Source organism: Cygnus atratus, chromosome 24 (assembly GCF_013377495.2).
Source record: "Cygnus atratus isolate AKBS03 ecotype Queensland, Australia chromosome 24, CAtr_DNAZoo_HiC_assembly, whole genome shotgun sequence".
NCBI classification, from domain to species: Eukaryota; Metazoa; Chordata; class Aves; order Anseriformes; family Anatidae; genus Cygnus; species Cygnus atratus.
This window is the reverse complement of record NC_066385.1, coordinates 471,468-491,628: the sequence shown is the minus strand read 5'-3', so window position 1 is coordinate 491,628 and position 20,161 is coordinate 471,468. Positions and strand designations below refer to the sequence as shown.

At 40.5% G+C, this 20,161-nt stretch overlaps 1 protein-coding gene across 1 annotated transcript; it reads right to left on the bottom strand.

Annotated features, from left to right (window-relative positions):
* Positions 1 to 61: 61 nt before the first annotated feature.
* RSBN1 (round spermatid basic protein 1) lies at positions 62 to 19,314 on the bottom strand. Its single transcript, XM_050715312.1, has 7 exons — positions 18,854 to 19,314; positions 14,175 to 14,845; positions 8,953 to 9,090; positions 8,371 to 8,513; positions 7,340 to 7,507; positions 6,281 to 6,389; positions 62 to 4,828 (listed from the first exon to the last, which is right to left on the bottom strand). Exons 1-7 carry the CDS (start codon positions 19,272 to 19,274, stop codon positions 4,367 to 4,369), a joined length of 2,112 nt encoding a protein of 703 aa, XP_050571269.1. The 5' UTR covers positions 19,275 to 19,314; the 3' UTR covers positions 62 to 4,366.
* Between the last annotated feature and the right edge of the window lie 847 nt (positions 19,315 to 20,161).

Below are 20,161 nucleotides of genomic sequence, written 5' to 3'. Positions count from 1 at the left end.
GAGGGGAGCGCCGAGCGGCCCCGGCCCGCCCCCTCAGCGGCGCAACAAGGAGCGAGGCAGGGAAGGGACAAAATCAGACTTTGTTTATTAAAAAAATACTTTACAGGAAAAAATTCTATGCATTCCGCTCGACTATTTTACAAAGAAATAGCTTAACAGTTTGACACTCTTGTACAGTCAGCTACTAAAGGAAATGCACTGCGTCAGAGGAGTATTCACACAGAGGCTGTGGAGCTGTATCCGCTTACACCACTCATCGTAAAAACCTCTTTAAAACACTTGCTAAATGTCAATAAATATACTAAGGCCGCACAAAGCAAACAGTCTTCCAGGCAATTGTACACGTCCTCTGTAGGCAAAGACCTTAGATAAATTAAAACCACAGAAAAAAAATCTTAGCTGCCAATCCAAATCAAACCACAAAAACAGCAATACAGAACTCTCTTTACACGTTGTACAAAGAAACCAGAAGCATATGGATTCCTTTAAACGCAATTCGGAGTGCCACCGTGAGACACCTTCTCAAGGCCATGTGCTATGACAGCCCAGGGCCGCCCTGCCCCAGGGAAGGACAGGAGCAAACACCGAACACCGGGGGATTTCTGGCCGGACCGACGAAAGTACAGCACGCAGGGCTTCGGGTGAGAGGCTGATTTCTGGGAGTAAAAACAAATGCTCCTCTTGCACCCCTTAGACAGGCAAATGCCTACAAGCACTTAGCATTCCTAGGAAATGCGGATTTCAGGAGTTTATCACTCAGGTGGTTCAGACCTGAAAATGGCAGGCCATGCCAGGAGAAGGACTTTAACTTTTGTTTGTGGTAGAAGATCTGACAATTAGCATCGTCCAGGGGAACTAAACTGTAATGTGTAGATCTGACAGAGTACAGTACGGAGCCCTTTTTCTGTATGGCAAGATCTGTACCTATGAAAAAAGGTTATTATAAATCCCCTGAGAACACTCCAGTGAGTGTCCCACCTTCCTGGAAGAGAATGTGTCAAGTATCTGCACAGAACAACTTCTAGCATGTCTGAAGGAGAGAGGAAAGCGAAGATAACTGATATTTCATCTTTAAACTGTGTTTTGCTAGTTCACTTCTTGCACAACTGAGCCACTCATCTTTATCCTGACAGTTGTTTTTATCAACAGCACTGTATTTAAAATAGAACCCTAAGCCTGAGGTCTGTCTGATCACTCTTTGTAGACAGAATACTTGGTCAATGAGTAGTTGTCCCCAGTACAAAGTAGGAGGGTTCTTCTAGATAGTTGCTGATGACATAAGCTAAAAAGAAATTAGACACAAACATCACAGGAGCCACATAAATGGAGAATTGACAGTTTATAGTAACTGAGCAGCACTGGTATTTATGAACTGTTGTGCATCTCTCCTGGTGGTACTCCTGAGATCTATTAAAACAACTCATGAAATATGCCAGTTTGATTATCTCTACATATAGGCTGTTTTATGAAATCTTAGAGAAAGTCAAGCAGCTACTTAGTGTGATATATTCAGAAATAATTACTTTGACTTAACCAGAGATTTGTTTTGCTTGTACACTAAATGGTTTCAATGCATTACTTCATTTCTAAGTAGTCATAGCTTAAAAAAAAAAAATCAACATTCCACATATTATTGTGGAAAATGTTTGCATCTTTCACGTCAAGGAATTGTTCTAACTATGCTCTATTGATTTCAGTGGAATTGAAGTGTTTCTGAAGTAATTGGTAGAGAGTTTGGTGACCAGCTTCATAAGCAATCTCTCCGATATTACGCATCCAGATCTGAGGTGGAGTTTGAAAGAAGTATGTCATTTTGGTTAAAGCATAACAAAGCTGATAATTTACGTAGGAAACAGCTTTTTATAAAGATTGTATACACTTTGCTCCTCTCGTCCTCAGTCTTCCAAGCATGCTAGAACAGTATCAGCAACATTCAAGCCATTTGAAGGTACATTTCTATATTTAAATTTGATATTAGATAGATATCACATTAGTAATTGAACTGAATGTAAATAGAGCATGATACTATGGATCACTTCCCTCCATCCAAAGAAATGCCAGAGCGTTTCTGTGGTATGTCAGGCTATAGGCACAGATTTCACTAAACCTAGAATTCTATAAGCAACGTGAGCCACTCTGGTCTTCTTCCTTTATCCATTTAAAACATGCTATTAGAATTTACAAAGGGCTTCCAAATTGATTCCCCCCTCATTCTATTTCAGCTTTTAATATAAAGTAGACAATTTGTTGTATGGGGGCTCTTAATTTGTTTATTGTGCCATTAAAGATATGCTTGTGGAATCATTGAAGTATCTGCAGATTTGTCCATTCCTGAGTGATTGTACAGTGCTGGCTGTCAAAGAACACCCACCTTATTATGTACCTCTACTGACACAACCAAAGAATAGCACATGTGAGAAGGAAAACGGGCACTTGGAAGACTAGCAGACTTCTTAAAAGGAAAGAACACCCTTGGGTAATACAATCTTCAAATGTGAAGGATGAACTGAAACCACTATTGCCTGTGAGGAATTTTACTTTGCACAACCCTTAAAGCTATGAAATTCCTCTCAACATAAAAAGTGGAAAAAACCCACCAGAGAACAGACTGCTCATTTATGAACCAGTCTGGATCATCTAGAATTTCTGCTAAGATTAAATTACACCCCTGCATGAATCACATTTTATCATAAAAGCTTTCCATTCTAACACCTTATTTACACAGATTACTAAACAAGTCACTACCACTTCAATCTGTAAGTTAGTTTTAAATTGAAATATTTCCTAGTCCTCATTTTTGTACCGAAGACAATACATACATACACATAAGGAGTAATACAGGTTCTAACTAATCACTGCAGTATCTTCTGATGATTATTTTTCTATCAGTTTAAAATAGTGACCTCTACATTGAGGTGCTAATATGTATATAAAAGCCTACACAAACAATATTGCACAAAGTAAGATTTATCATAGAGTAACATATTTTAGAGACCCTTATAAAGAGAAGAGTAATAATTGATATTAAAAAGATGCATCCAGAACTAACACAGCATCTTTGCTTTTGTCTAGTCTAACATAGTGTTTCAAATCTTTCCTACCCCACTGAGGATCAGAACAAATAAAGTTATCTGGAGACAGCTTAACTTGCACCAAAACCCAACTTGTACTCTAAATGTGGGTATGGGGAAGGGAGAGGGTGAGAGGGACAGGACTCTTCCTTTTGATGACTGGAAAGGGCAATAATAAATGGGGTAAGTGAAAAGTCAAATACAGATTACACGTTAACATTTAAAAATATTGAAAGATTGTTCAAAAACTGTTGATAGCTGACACTCTACATATTTAGCACGTGCCACTGATTTTTCCACAGTACCTGGGCACCCGAAAGCTACACATGGAAACAGCAGTCCAATGCCATAATACTTTTTATTGTGAAACAGTAATACAGAACTTCCTAGAATAAGGACATTCTTGTTGTGTAAGTCAGTTACCAACTCAACGCTATTATATTAAGTGCATCAGTACATGGGAAAGTGTGGTTCCATTGGACATATATTACGACCTGATCAAAACAAGCTGCCAAGTTGGTTAGCATTTTAAAGCCTTAAAGTGCTCAAAGATAGCAGTTTCCTCCATAAGACTACCAATAGGTTCTCTGATTTTGACACTAGTATTAATCATGTTCAGGGAAGATGTACTTTGGAAGCAAAACCCTCACACCAAATAGTAATAAGCAGTGCTATGAAAAGTGTTAGGTCAGTAAGTCATTGCATTTCAACAGGATCAGACACTTTCTTCAGTTAATTTTACAGATCACCTTTGTAGGAACTGTAAGAAATACAGATCAATTTCTAGAGCTTGTATATAAACCAACTCGCATATAAACCAACATGTCAACAACAGACATACCAAAAATTTCACAAAACATCAACAAAAGTGCTGTGCTTTCTCTTTTTTTTAAGCAATTAAAATGAGATGGGAAAGTTCTTTGCAAGCCTTCTACAAAAACATCACTTTCTGGTGAAGAATAAAGTAAAAACAGGGAAATAACACTGACCAATACAGTTCAATCATTTTATGTTCCTGGAGGAATTTCATTCTGATTTTGAGGAGATATTCAATATCTCTTTACTGAAACAGAAAGAAGTGGTAGACCACTGTTACAGGTTGTACTAAGGGGTTAAAATACAACTTGAATTTTGCATAATCTGTGTAAAAAAGATATGCTTGACATTTTGGAATGTCACCTTTCTCTATAGAATTATAGGCAAGATTTCTCCAATAAAACATAAGCCAGTTATAAAACTATAACTTCACATCAAAATTTTAAAAAGTTGTTAAAAAATGTTTGATTATATACATATCACACAGAAGAGCCTGTATGATCCTGTGGATTGTGTTGCTGATTAGACTCTACTTTAAAACCTGGAAGGGGCTGGGCCACCTGATCTGGTTGCACAAGTCCTGATATTGAAGAAACAGAGGAAGAAAGCACCCCTGTTGTAAGCTGCATTTCTGTACCTGGTTCTTCAGACTCTATTTTTACACTCACACATTGGGATTCACCTTCTGACTCTGTCTTTCCAGGAACGCTACTGTTCAAGTTTGAATCGCTTTCTGTACTTTGAGAAGTCTCCCCCACAGGGTGATATTGTTTAAGTCTTATGTGCCAAGCTAAGCTGCAGACTGCTGACACTGTTTTGAACTGATGAATGACATTTCTAGGGATGAAGTAGATGTCATTGTCACATAACTGAATTCTAGCATAGCGAATGCCTTCCCGTCTCATTTGGTTTAGTTTGGCTTCATCCACCCATTGAACACACTGAGAGAAGGAAAGATGGTAAAGTTAGTGGTATACTCTGTTCAGGGTAAACAATTCAGTATCCACCTATTTTCAACATACTTTGTACCTGGATCAGAATGCAGATATTTAAACAGGTAAAAGTTCATTTTTTTAAATTACATTAAAAAAAATCCAATTCTCATTTATCTAATGTGTACATCTTTGAGAGGACAATGAACAGCTGAAAACACTCTACAGTCATAGCTGAAAACAGTAGATTTGACACAAGGCTGCATCATTTTGGCTGCCAGGACTGAGTTTAGATGCCTTCACATTCTAAGGCAACATCAGGGTATTAAAAAGACAGAAAGAGGCATACGTGATTTTTAATCAACTTAAAATTGTTTCTATAGCATATACATTCAAGACACTGTTCATTACTACTAGCTAGTACAGGGAGCTACCTACCCAGCAGGCTCCAGTACTTAGATACTACATAGACCTCTTATTACCAACAGGAGGTAGAACAAACATAAACGAACCCAAAGGAGAAAGAAGGAAAATGAGTAACATTAAAGTTAGAGATACCTCCACCCAGAAATAGCACTAGGAGATAACAACCCAGCCTGACTGCACACAGTCCTGGGCATCCTGCCCTACCTGAACCTGCTTGCGCAGAGGGGCTGGACTCGATCTTAACATGTCACTTCCAACCTCAGTAAATCTGATTCTGTGAGAGATACCTGCCATTTCTTATCTTCAAAATTATTACTTGGAGCAATTGAAAATCCACACATTGTTGAAAAATTACTTAAAAGTATGAAACATTCCACAAGCATTATGTCAAGATGTGATATGTCAAGATGCGAGATGAATGTTTAAAGGCATTGATACAGTATAAAAGCTGACATTCCAGTTCCAATGGCAAGGTGCCTGCAGCAATCATTGCAACCCCTAGGACAAGTTAAAAAAAAAAAAAAAAAAGACCTTGTGGAAAAGTCACCTGAGACACCCATCAAGAATTCCAAAGTGTATAGTTAAAACCTGGGTATCTGAGATAGAAGCTGGAAAGTAATTCCCATTGGACTCAACTACAAGTAAATACCTGCCAGAATCTTTTATGCAGAAAAAGTTACTTTTATACTGGAGGCATATCAGTGTAGAGAAAAAAAATATACCAGTCTACTTTTTGTAATGCATTTATCCCAGATCAGTAGATTTTGCTCTGTGAGGGCTGCTGGTCTCAGGTTATTTCAGTCATCGTAACTGTAAAACTAAGACGCTTTAAGATGAGACTGGCAGAAGAATACAAAGTGATTCACAGCACAGATCCCAGCTTGGTGGAAAGGAAACAAGGAAAATTGCTTAAGGGAGGCAAGAACTGAGAGCCACTGGGGATACAGAAGGGCTGACTATAGAGCAAACCTGAAAACTATCAGAAGCTATCTCCAAAATACTAAGAATGAGCTGTCAGTAGGAAAGATTAAATACCTGTGACACTGGCGGTTCATGCAGGTCCAACTGAAGTCTCTGCACAACATCAGTGAAATCTTCAGCATGGAAACAAACCACATCTTTGGTTATACGAGGCTGGTCACTCCTAGAAAGAGATAATTACAGGAATTTTTAAACAACTTGACTTATAGATAATTGCTTCATTGAACAAACTACTTCAGTTTTCTTCTGGACATGAAGTCTAATCACTCCTCAATAAATATGTATGTTATTCAGGAAAGTAGGTATTATTTGTAGGTTGTTTTTTTTTTTTCATTTTACTTTATTGATGCACGCACAACAGAAGCAATGATTTTTGATTTTGACAAATGCTATACTGACATGTCAGAGAAGGAGGTTCAAATTGCCGCTATACCGAAGTATCCTGTACATCCTAGGAGCCAAAATTTACCTCAATTCTTCCATTGTATGATTATACAGAGTAATTCTGATTAAAGAAATGTAACAATGCAGCACTTTGAAGCTGTAATAAGGACAATATTAGTCAGCTGTTTTTCATCTAATGGCTGTGAATCAGTAAAGGAAGTTCTGGCAGCTTTTATTTATATGAAAATCTAATAATATTGCTAATGATGCTACCAAAATTCTACTGTAATTGTCCAAAATAACCATGCGAGTCTGCAGTTTCTATGCAAGGTCAACAGCAATGCCTTAAGTACACAAAATGAAAAAGCATTATAGCTATGAAGTTAATTACATCACTGAGATCTTCGATTACTGTTTACAAAAGTTGCACTAATATACCTACTCAGGAAAAGAACAACAAATGATGGTGCAGGCGTGGTATCCTGAAGCTTTTTTTGTATGTCACTAAAATTTTCTGCAGACTGCTGTTACAACTTTTGTACTGCCTCAACAAGAGGGAAAATAATAGATACATAGCCTATATTTCTCACCTCTAGACTGCATTTATTTCATTACAGGCTTTAGAAAATTTCTTTAATTAGGCTCGTTTTCCAATGGATTTTCTTAAGAGAGAAAAATATTTAGACTTGCCCCCACCCACGGTAATAGTCGCATCTTAGTGGCACTTACCATTCCCCAAACTGCACAGCCTTCAGGACACCTACAGCAGCTGTACTCTGCCAGTCAAATCCTTGACCCACATGATCAGCGTGAGCCCTTGTTCGGTCTTCAAACAGAACCTCACGGGGCTCACTGGTCCGAGGTAGGTACTGGAGATTCTTTATTTCATTCATTGACCTATAACATGATTAAAAGACATACCAAAAAATATGGCAGACTACTCAGAAAATAAATGCTTGTATTAAAATACTCCTAAAGTATTGTATACAGCAGGCTTCAAAATCAAAGACTGACTTAATCTAGGTATTTGACAATAAAAGATTGAATCAAATACAACTAAGTACAATTCAGGTTATGAGATCAAACTTCATAAAATAAATCCAATTGCTAAAAAAAATACATTTTTCCACCTGTGCTAAAAACGTTCTTCCAGAAATTTAATGGCAAGTAGAATAGAGCTATTTTAAAAGATACTAAATTATTTAGTTATTTAGAAGTACCTCCAGAAATTCTGCTGGAAATTATGATTAAAATATGCTTCCAATTCTTAATCTCCTAAAATTAGTTCTACAGCATGCTCTTTCTGAGAAAGATAGCAAGTCTATATATATGTACCATAGTATTTCCTGAGAAGGAAGACCGTATCACAACTGTTTTAGTGCTAATATTAAAATCCAACTCTAATGGTGTTAAGGATCTGATCTGTTTTAGAGCATTTCACCCACACAATTAGTTCTTTCCACAGAAGTTAGCTGAATAAACATATCTCCTGAAGGACAATCAAAACAGGTGTCAGTGTTAATGAAGCATTGATCAAGGACATGTTACAATAAAAAGTGATGAAGTAAAATAACCATAATAAATAACATATTTGGCTTAATTCACTGAGCAAATTTTAAAGAAAAATGAAAATGTAAAGTGTAAGCCTGTGAATTAGCCTTCTGAAAGAACTAATTATACATAAAAGAGCAGTTTTGTTCTCAAATCAAAAGCATACATAACTGCAATGTTTTTCCTTTAATACAGAAAAAAAGCGTTACCGGCGTCGCTTGAATGGTGATTTTGGCATATCAGCTGTTGGGATCATCTGCTCTCCTGGTCTCACCCACATTATGGGACCATCATCACTTTGTGACCTGCACTGAAGTCTGAGACTAGAAAGAGTACCCCAGGGCAAAGTCATCTAAAAAGCAGAGCACAAAGCACTGGATGAGATGGATATATTAAACAGTGGTTTTTTTGGTAAAACTAGTTTGAACCTACTGTCAAAGAAATAGTATAAAAACTGACGTTCTGAGAGGTAAAATATATTGCAAGCTACCTTTACCAAACTTATTTTTTAGGGAAATAGATAAATGATTAGGTAATATGTTTGTATATATGAGATATGATAATAAACTTAAGTTAATTTTTGAATTATTTCCAAAACTGTAGGAAGTTAGTTCAACACCTTTCATTTGGACACAGGAAAGAACGTACCTCAATCTTTGGTAGCTCCAATGATAAACACATCAATGGAGAAAATATTTGTAAGGTTTCTAATTGCTTGGAAATATATGAAACTTAGTAATCATTTAAATATCTATAGGTGTTTAAAGAAAACACCACAAGTTACTGCTTACTCTCAGAAATGGAGATTCCTCTAACATATCTAGAAATTCTGGAAAGTAGTCCCCAACTTCTTCATCAACTGCTCCAACAAGACTGATCTGCCGCATTGGTCCTGCTCTGTAGGTTCCACAGCAGTATGTTCGATTGACCTGCATAGCCAGAAAGGAAAAAACACCACCACTGCTTTAGTTAAGTTTCAAGAGATTAATTTTTAATATAATGCACTAGGCCATAGCCCAGTGTTCAAATCCAAGACTCACCTACATCTATTTCATTAGAGATGTCTCTATGAATATGCAAAGAGACTGTTTAGAACGTCCATATCTGTAGGGTATCCCAGGAGAAAATAACTCCTGTTTAAACGACTGATAGCACATGCTTCTATAGGTTGAATAATAGCAAGTTAATATTTGACTAATTCAGGAACAACACTTTCAGGCTGACTTGAGAAAATTGACATGCAAAGTTTCTTTGCAACTCAGTTTAAGCTTCCTGGTGAAAGACTATTTATTAGCACAGCTGAGTATTGCTTCTACATTTCAAAATGTATACTACTGAAATATGCACATTCTTCATTTCAGTCATGTCCTGTAGGTCTTCCCCTATGACTAGTGAAAAATCTGTGTCCCCTGCAGGTAGTGGTTCTGACAACATTGCTACAGCAATGAACTTCGGGAACTGAGAGGTCTAACTAGAAATCCAGTGGTCAGGTGTACATTTCAGTGTTTATCTACAACAATCTTAGGATTACCATTTATAACAATGGTAAAATTGTTACAAAATGCGTGCAGCAGAGAGTGTCCCACTTTCTCAGGTCATCTGGATACTTTTCTTGCCAATTTCCCATTCCCAGAGGAGAACCACCAGCAAGATTCCATCATTCTCTAGCTTTTTTGTATGAACTGCAGCTATATATAGCATGCCACATTGCCACAGAGTACATTGTATGTAGATGCTGCAGCAATTCAGTCTTAAAAGATCACCAATTCTGCAATAATTAGTCTGTATTCTCAAATTCATCTGAACTCCAACCTTCCACCACCCTTCAGCAGCCTCCCTATATTCATCATATGGTTCTAGTGGTGAAAAGTCACAGCCCATCTCCATGACTAAAATGGTGGGACAGGTGCATAGGGGAGAGCACTACAGGTAAATTTGCATTTTATAGCCATTTATAGAACGCATGATACCTTCTGTAACTCCATTTATAGATGTGTATGAAGTAATTAGTTCTAAAGCATTGCACTTAGTTTTTCAGCCAATAAAACAAATGTAAACTACTCCGTGAAGTCATTAAAAGTAAATTAGGATAGATTAATAAAGACTTAGAGCTACTGCTGCAATTTTATCCTGTAGCAGCAACCACAGATACTTAGCATAATTATAGGAGTTCAGTTCACTCCTTTTTCCAGAGTCTTCTTTCTTTAGCTTTGTGTATAGCCAGCTGGCAGTTCTGTATTGATTGTACACATTTATACTTCAATGAAAAGCTAAGCAGGAGCCAAAGATGATTTCACACACAGCTTTATTCCTCAGCCCGAAGCTCACTGCTATACCACACCACCTCTACCTGCAGATAGAGCGCTTTACATCCTAAGTCACGCACAGGAAAGTGGAGCGCTTGAGCTAGATAATGAAGTTCAAGTCCATCAAGACTATCATTAAGAGCTGAATCAGCATATACTAACTTTGGTATTGACCATACAGATTTTATGAACTAGGCATGCTCTTCAGAGGCTGTTACCCCCAGTGAGAGTTAGGACTTGAAATCCTATTAGAACATTACTGGAAAAGGTTCATATCTAATGTCACTGAAGTGGAATGATTTCTCCAGCTTTCTAGAATGAAATTCTACAGAGCATATATTGAAAATATATGAAATACGAATATATATGAAATATATGAAATACAGAGCAGAAGTATAGGAAAAACATTGCATTAGTCTAGGTCTATGCAGCACCAAGGGAACTAAGGACTGAAATGCTCTGGTCCTTAAGCCAGTTAAGTTTAACTGCCTGGTGCTATTGAAGTAAATGAGAAATAGACTATTTCCAGCTGAGTTATGTTCTACTGAAATGACTTGTAGAGGTTCACTAGTACTTCACAGGTGTTTGTCATGAAAGTCAAAATTGGTAAACACCATATGCAAGATTTTCCTTTGTGTTTTCAAAAGGAATAGAAGACTAGGAGCTTTGACATTACTTTTAATTTCAAGAAATAGAAGAGAACAAGAGCTAGAAAGAAAACACTAGAAATACTTTTAGGAAATCTCAGATTTCTGTTTAGTTAGTTTCAGTGTAAACACATCCTGTTTTTAATTCTCAAGTGTATATATTCCTTTAAGTTATTAAAAACTATCTGCCAACTCATTGCAGCCCCCAGCAGGCTGGGGTATTCATCTCAAGCCCCTCAATCATCAGTGACTGAGTTCACCAGTTTAACGGTGTCAAAAAAATTCCCAAATATGTAGTTTGTGTCTCCTCAATTCCTTCAGAGCCACACTAACCCAATTCAGTGGTATTAGTATTTGTGGTCTTAACAATATGGACTATACTAGGACCTTGCATAATAAGAAACGTGTTCATCGCCGTCTGAAAGAACAGGCATTTAAGTATTAGAACAAATAAGCCAGAGCCAATACAAGCAAAAAAACAGAGCACATTCAATCTTAAATATTTTAATATACAGAAACCAAAAAATGATATTGTATAAATTCACATTGGAGTGATTTGCTTTAATTATTCAGTTTGCATTATTCTCACTGCCCTGAGAACAGAGAAATTCACCTTGCAAATGAGCTAACCATTAGATTTTGTGAAGTCTTCCTGATTCAAGACCTTCCTTCGAATGGAAGACACTTCCTATTGATACTCATTTTGTCTGAACAGGTACAAAACCAGCTGAATGTTGTACAAGCCAGCAGTCAAGTTAACTTCCAGTTAATTTGCAATTTGCAGATCAAAGTTTTGATTTCTTGACACAACACAGTATGGTTCAGTACAGCACACAAGTTCACACATACAAAAGGTTCACCTTAAAATTGAGGTGATTTAATTGAGCATCCTCAACTGACAATAAAGTCAGTGTTAGAGCATACAGTCTTCCTGTAACATGCTTAATCTGCAAAAGCATGACATTCTATAATGTACAATTATTTTGTATATTTTCTCATACAGGAAGGTCCAAGAGTGTAACTTAAACAAATTGGTCATTAGCGCTGCCAAGGAATGGCAGTAAGCCTGACTTATCCTCCCTGTTCTCTTAAGCAAAGCATTTTAGCCACCTCTAAAGATAAACTAATTTGCAAGACTTGAGCTTTAGCAGAATGCATCTTCCATAGTTGAAGCCATCATGCATTTAAGTGAATCTTTAAACTATTATAGCATTGCCTATACTCTAAAGACTCATGTTTCATTTGTCTTAAAAGTGTGACAACTATTTCCATATATGCTTATTCAGTGTGTGAACCACACTAACATACTTCAGCCAGGGAAGATTAACCAGACATGCCAAATCTGGGTTTAGAGAGGCATTTCAACTTAACTAACCTAGTGTCACGACTCAAGTTTAGAGAGTACTTAAAATAGAATTGAAATACCAGCATACTCTGTAACCCAGGGAAGCCTCTTACTCATTACCATACATTCCTCACATATATTTATAGTACAGGCTATTCATGTTCACGAGACCAAGACATTCACCAGGAAAAAGTATTATTGTTAAATATCCAGTTGGCACCATTTAGCTATTTTAGGGGACCATCACAAAGTAAAATAGAATGTAGTCATTACGTCAAAGAACATAGTATAAGTAACTAATACAGAAGACTTTGAAACCTAGCTTGTAGACAAGTCTCACATCTGTATAGCACATGCAGAGATGTGTATTATGTAGAAGTGCTCTTTGCTGATAGCAGCTGTTTGTATGCTCATACATTGAGCTGATCTTGGAGTAATAAGCACTCTGATGCAGCTGTCAGATCAAGGAATTACTTAACCCATGAAGTAGAATCTGTTCTAAACTAAGTGCTACAGAGCTATCAATTGTCAAAGAAGTTCATAAGCTAAGTAGTACAATTACTAATTTAATGGTTACTATGCTAAGTGCTGGAAAGTATTAAAAGACTCTGCACATTACCATACAGTAACTCTGTAAGGCAGTAACTGCTTCTCCAACGCAAATCTAGCTTACAACTATTTGGTAATCCTCAGAGAGATCCAGACAGCCCACCACAAGTATTACAGTTTCAAAGTCCGTTGCTAAAGGATGTCTGTTCCAGCAGCACTGAAGTGCAACGGACTGCGGAGTTTCAGGTTTCTCCTTCCAACTGATGAACCAGTATTCGAGACCTTAACTTCTTCCAAAGGCTTAGAAAGAAGCATCAGTTTGAATCTGTTTTCAGTCTAGACTGGGCAAGAAAAGATTTTAATTCCACTTGTTACAAACTTAAACTGTAACATTGCTGCATATTCAAGACTTTTCCAAGCTTGATGACAGGAGTCAAATGTAAGAGGTTTTCATAAGGGAGTCTTAAAGTTAGCTGTTACTATTGTTGCATCCAGTTAAGTTGCATGAGATGGTTTGAGAACTTGACTCTTGAGACTAGCTTTCAGAGCTAAGTTTCTCTCCCCTAAACCAATGATGAAAAGGTTTTACTTCTACAGATTTTAAGGTAGTTTAAGCCTATACACTACCTTGATGTTCATAGTGAAGTGAAAGTCTTTTTCAATCAAAATTAGAAACCATTCCACTCATCTCTCTGAAACTGGAAAGCAAGTACCAAGTAACACCCTGCATCAGCTACTGATGTTAAAAAACCCTCATCTATTGTGCATGACATATTGAAACCTGAAAGGCACTGTCACTGCAAATACTAAGATTGCTTTTTCCTTCAATAGATCTTTTTTGGTTTGCAATCTAATCAACTCTTAATACAGACTTGCCTACTGTTTGAACAGCAGTGTTCTTCCCAGCTCAGAAAATAAATCAGTACCTTGCAAGACCAGTAGAGATCTGTCTACAGGTCAGGGTTAGCAGTATCTGAAATGTGATTCACTGTGCATACAAGAGAACTCTGAGCAGAAACAAGCACAGTAGAAGTCCGAACACCATCTTTCTCACCTGCTTAGGAAAAAATTGTGCCTCACCTATTTTAGGCCATCCTCACTCTGCATTAATGAAATTACTCAAATCCAGGTGTTATGCAACTTGCATGCCTTTAAGCAGTTCTTACCTGAGAGTGAAAATTTGAAATAGTTGTTGTTTCAATGTCCTTCTTGCCCAAAATTTCCATTTTCACTGGTGTGTTAGGAAAGTTAAAAGCAAAGTAATCCAGGAAGTCTGGTAAATAAGCAGCTGCTCCATGTACTATTGCTAAAGCATAGTAAGCTGCATTTTTATCATTTTCGCTGAATGACAAAGCAAGAAACTCTTCCGCAAATCTCTCCATCTCCACTGGAGACAAAAATGAGAGTTCATCCATGTAAGCATGAAGGACCAGAGCGCCACCATTAGACTGATGTTCTTCATGAATGAAGTTACTAAATTTAGTGCCAGTTTTCAAGAAGCTGCTGCGAACAGAATGCTCCTGGTGTGTCACAAATGGTGTTTGTACTCCCTGGGGCACTCGATATTCCTGCATACCCAAATTCAGTCTGCAGAGCTGCTCATCCTTAAGATACCTGAAGGATTCCTTGTTTATTTCTAAGTTATCACAATGTCCTTGAGACAAAGTCTCTTTGTCAATGCGAGTGAGTCCAGCACACACCGTCTGCACTTCTTTGTTGTACATCTTCAGGCGTTTTCCCCTCATATCTTCCCGGTGTTTCTTTTTCTTTTTTTTCTTTATCTTCTTCATAATAAGACTGTCAGCTCGCTGGGTTTTGCCATTTTCATCTTGAGTTTCTGGCAGCAAGAACAGAGAAGAGATTAGAGCTTTGCAATTGTAGCATATTCATACAAAATGAATAAAGACCTCATTTCCTAAAGCTATCTATTCCCACAAAGACTGACCAATGGTAACACCTTGTCTTTTGGCTTACAAGACAATTATAGAATAAAAACATGCAGTACACCTCTGTTATGCAAGGAAGCTTTGAATTAAGGAAGACTCCCAAATTCAAGTTTAATATTTTGGAAATATTTTAATTTGTAACAACTTCATTAGAATACCTTTAAAAGAAATGCTTATTTCAGAACATCTAAATTAAGATGCATCATTAACTTCTGACATTTAAGGCACTGAATAGGAAGAGGATAAACAACTATGCATAACATTTAGACTTTCCTTACAGAATACCTCCCTGATTTTGGATACAAAATATAGAAGCAAAGGAGAAGGCAGCCAAAGATGTACAAACATTATTAACATTTAGAAGAAAAAGAAACTTAGAGCAGTTAACTTTCTGGCAAAAAAAAAAAAATCTTTTACTACTGATCTTTCTTATTGAAGTTTAGAACTGGTATTTCCAAGACACTGAGGATATTGTTAAACAAAATTAAGTTTCATATCCAGCTGACACTTCAGATAAAGTAAAATATAAAGCTATTTGCAACACAGTTGGTATCTAGTTTCATCATAAAATTGTGCTGTGCATTAATACATAATCTTTTGTCTGACAATGCCCAAAAAAGGATTTTAACTGGTAGCACTACTCTCACAGCCCGCTTAGTTTGACAGTTACCAGGCTGCACAAGGCATTGCAGAAAGCAAAGTACGTGGCAAAAAGAGGTTATTCTGACTGCAGAAGCCTATTAGATATACCAGTGATTAGATGTGTTTTTAAGTCTGCTCTGCTAAACTGGCAATAGACTTTGCAGTTCTTAAAAAACTATCCCAAGGTATTCAGTCCTCAGTTAACAGCTTGCTGAAAGGCCCCATACATCCACAGAGAGACCACATACTGGCCTGTATCAGAACACAAGTATCAAAATATCCATATTTTCAGCCACCTTGTCCTAGCCTGTTCTACAGTTAACTATCTAGTTAATTCAGGGCTAAAAAATGTGTAGTTTTTTCTTAGTTTTTAGGTTTTTAGTTTTTCCAAGTTAAAAGACTGAAAAGGTTCAGGCAAGAAGTGTAAAGAATCAGTTCTGTCAAGCAAAATGTAGTAGCTTAATTGCTTATCTTTTAGTGTTAAGAAATAATTCAAATAATGTAGGAAGTGACAGAGATAGTAAGCTGATGCTCAGCTGCTAAAAAGCTCAATTGTCAAAGTTTTAATCTGCTCAAATCAAAGAACTGTTTTATGCCAGTGATGCACATAACTAAGTGCCACGCTGCCAGGACCATTATGGGGATCAGAACAATCCACTGTTGATGGTAACAGCAGACCAGAACATGCAATGCCTAAGCTTTCACCAGTTTCCCGTAGCACAAAATATTGTGCTAACAATTTCCTTTCTTGCCCACAAAGTAATAAAACTTCTATTCCATCTTTATTCTCTTCTGTAACTTGAAGCTAGAGAAAAAATTGTATTACGCTGATCTATGAGGAAAAGCTGTAATAAACACATGCACCTTCAAGTTATTTAGTTCAACCACAGTGTTTAACTGTATCATTAATAATTTGGTCTCGGTGCTCTTTACTTGAAATGGCTGACCTTCACAACAGCCTGGTGTAATGAACAGAATTACTCACGAAGCAAAGAAATAGTTGATTGCTTAATGCTAACTTCATACAATTGTTCTAGGACCTGAAATACAAGTTTTCCACAGTACCCATGTTATGCCTTAGCTCTTACAGACAGCAAGTGCCCTTATTTTTCATTACGACCATGGAAACCTTGAGAAGGAAGTTTCAGTTGAGACACCAAAACAACTGGTACAGTTCTTTGAATAAGCTTCTGTGGAAGTCTCAGAAGTCAAGCTTGCACAAGCTTACTCAGTCACTGAGCTACGAAGTATAGATACTGCTTTGTTAGCTGCAACAAGCAGACTAACTGCAGATGTGATCTTAGATCTGATGTGTCCGGAGAGTCCAAGTCCAAGCTGAAACTACACAAGAGTTTCAAGTGACCACAGGGCTGCTGGGAACACTTCCTTGCAGGTGTTTTTCAGTTAATTTTTAGATATTAAAGGTGTCTTATTTTAAAGATTTCTAATTATAGATACATTTAAAAAAAAAATCAAATATGCACAAGTTCTAATTCAGAACATCTTCCTGTTTGAAGATATTCCCTAATAACAGGGATACACTTAGCACCCTGTATTTTGGAACATCCATCGAACACTGGTCCATTTTCAGGATAAAAGCCACCCAGACCCCCTTCCACTGCTGCATCCTCTGAACACAACAGGGTCCCAGTATTACAGTCGAAGTAACCACTGTATCAGAGGAAGCTTGACAGTGACATTAGGTGAATGCCTGACAGTCTTGACAGAAGTATAGTTTTTACTTTAAAGAAGTGGAAAGTCTTCAGTATTTCATATACTGAAAAACCTCATCAGCAGACTACGGGTTCCCACAGTGAGGTAGAATAACAGCACTGCCAATAACTCAGCTAGTCTGAAGTTATCACATAATTGAACGCACTAGTCACTATCACTATTAGCACCAGCAAAAACACTGGAGATGTTTGTCACCTGTAGCCAAAGATAAGAATAATATAAGCAAGAAACAGGCAGCTTAGTTATACATGGAAATAAAAATAGTGAAAGGAAAAAAATAGCCCCCTCCCCAAACCCACTATATATGCAGTCTAGGACATATAATGAAGAGCTTTAGACTTTGTTAGCAAACAGCTTTCCTTTGCAAATCTGGAATTCAGATGGTAATTTTAATTACTGTTTAAGCCTTCATTAAAGAAGGTCTTATTTGGTTATTGGCCTAGAACTGACATACAGAAGCATTCCCAGGCTAAGACGGCATACTCCTCGCACTCCTTTAGCTTTTATCAACACTCATCAAGCTAAAATTTGAAAATTACATTCTAATAAGCTTTTAAGGCTATTATTCAAAGACAGTGGTTTAGCAGCGCTGAACAACAGTGAGAAGTGCGCTTTTGCATGATCACTTAGTCTTTATCAACAAAGCAACTTCTATCTCCATCTCCACAACACCTTTGCCCATTCTTCAGACAGCACTAGCAAGTTTACACTACAGACCTAACCTTTGTAACATACATTTTAGGTTTTCTTGGCACAAAACCTTCACATATACTCCTGGAGCATAATTCACAACATATTAACTTTATTGCAGTTGCTTCTGATCGCGTTGTGTGCTCATACCAAGAGGCTTTCTGTGAAATGCTTATCCTGTACTGTACTGAGAGAGAGGGACCTTAAATCCAGGCTCCTGTCTGAAGAACTGAGGCATTTATTTAAAAAATAAAATAAAAACCAGCAGCTTCTCGCTTCTAGTATATATTAATGCAAGCACGGTAAGAAGGAAGCTTATACTATCAAAGCATTTGTATTTTGAAGCTGCAGTAAGGGCAATTCTGAACAGCAGCGGCATGACAGCAGGCTCGAAGCAGCACAAGCGCTCCCGTTCCTCACACGAAGCCTGCTGCTCGGGTCCCTTTGCCACACGCACCCGGGCTCGGCACTGAGCCCTGAGGTGGAAGCGGGCCGCGCATCACTGCAAGAGGACGGAACAAGGGCTCCCGGAGCTACGGCTGGCTTACGCTTCCTGCTCTGCACACACACACGCCGCGAGCCCTCAGCGAGCAGCACGCACGGGAGCCGCTGTCCTCCAGCCCGCCTTCGCCCAGGCGGGACGGGACGGGCCGAGCCCGCGCACCGGGGGCGCCGCTGCCGAGCCCGGCCGGCCAAAGGCGGCGCGCGGGGCCGCCTCCGAGGGCCGCGGCGGCGGGCGGGCTCCGCCGGGGCTGCCCGGGGACCGCCCGCACCGACGGGCCCGGGTCCGCGAGCGGCAGCGGACGGCCCCGCCGCCCCCCCCCCCCGCTCACCTCGCTTGCTGGGCCGCCCGGCCGCGCCGTCCGCGGGGCTGCCCCGCCTCGCCTTCTGCGGCTGCCCGGCGGCCAGGCGGCCGGGCTCGGGGGCGGCGGAGCGATGCCGGTGGTGGTGGTGGCGGCGGCGCTCCTCGAGCGCGGCGGGCGGCGGCAGGCTGAGTGGGGAGAAGGCGAAGAGGCCAGCGGCGGCGGGCAGGCCGGGCAGGGCGGCCGGGGGCAGCGGCTCCGCCGGGCCGGGCCCCGCCAGCAGCTGCTGGCTCAGCCGGGCCCGCTTGCCGCCCGCCGCCGCCTCGCCGGGAGGGCCCCGCCGCCGCCGCCCTGCGCCGCGCGGCCGGCCGGGCCGGTCCCCCGAGGGGAGCGGGGGCGGCTCCTCCGCGGCCCGGGACACGGCGCGCACCGCGGCGACCTGCGCGGCCATTTCACAGGCTCCCTCACACACATTTAAATGGCCCGAGCGCCAGCGGGCACCGCGCAGGCGCCGCGCGGCGCCCCCTGGGAGCTGTAGTTCGCGGCGGCGTGCCGGGAAGCGTAGTCCGCCCGCGCGCGCAGGCGCGGGCCGCGGCCCGGCAGGCCGAGGAGGGCGGCTCGGGGGCCGGTCACGTGGCCGCCGCCGAGCCAACGGCCGCAACGGGCGGCGGGAGGGGGCGGGGCGGCGCCTCGAGGGTGGAGGCGCGCGGCGGGGCCCGTCAGGGCCGCGAATAAACTCGGCTCGGGAAGCTCGTGTCAGGCGTCGCGCAAACGCACTTTATTTGCTTGTGCAGCGCGTCGCGGGGCGCTCCGCGGGTTGCGCGGTCCCCGACTTGGATGCGGCTGTCCGAGTTCCGGCGTTGTCCAGCGCGTCAAACCGCTCCGCGGCCGCCTCGGGGGGCCGCAGGGACTGCGCGAGGGAACCACACGGATCGGTCCAGAAGCGGCGCCCGCCGCGTCACGCGGACCGCGTGTCTGCTGGAGGGTCACCCGTCCTTACACACCGTGTGTCTGTGCTGAAGGGTCACACGTCCTCACACACCGTGTGTCTGCTGGAGGGTCACACGCCCTTACACACCGTGTGTCTGTGCTGAAGGGTCACACGTCCTTACACACCGTGTGTCTGTGCTGGAGGGTCACACGTCCTTACACACCGTGTGTCTGTGCTGAAGGGTCACACGTCCTTCCACACCGTGTGTCTGTGCTGGAGGGTCACACGTCCTTACACACCGTGTGTCTGCTGGAGGGTCACACGTCCTTACACACCGTGTGTCTGCTGAAGGGTCACACGTCCTCACACACCGTGTGTCTGCTGGAGGGTCACACGCCCTTACACAC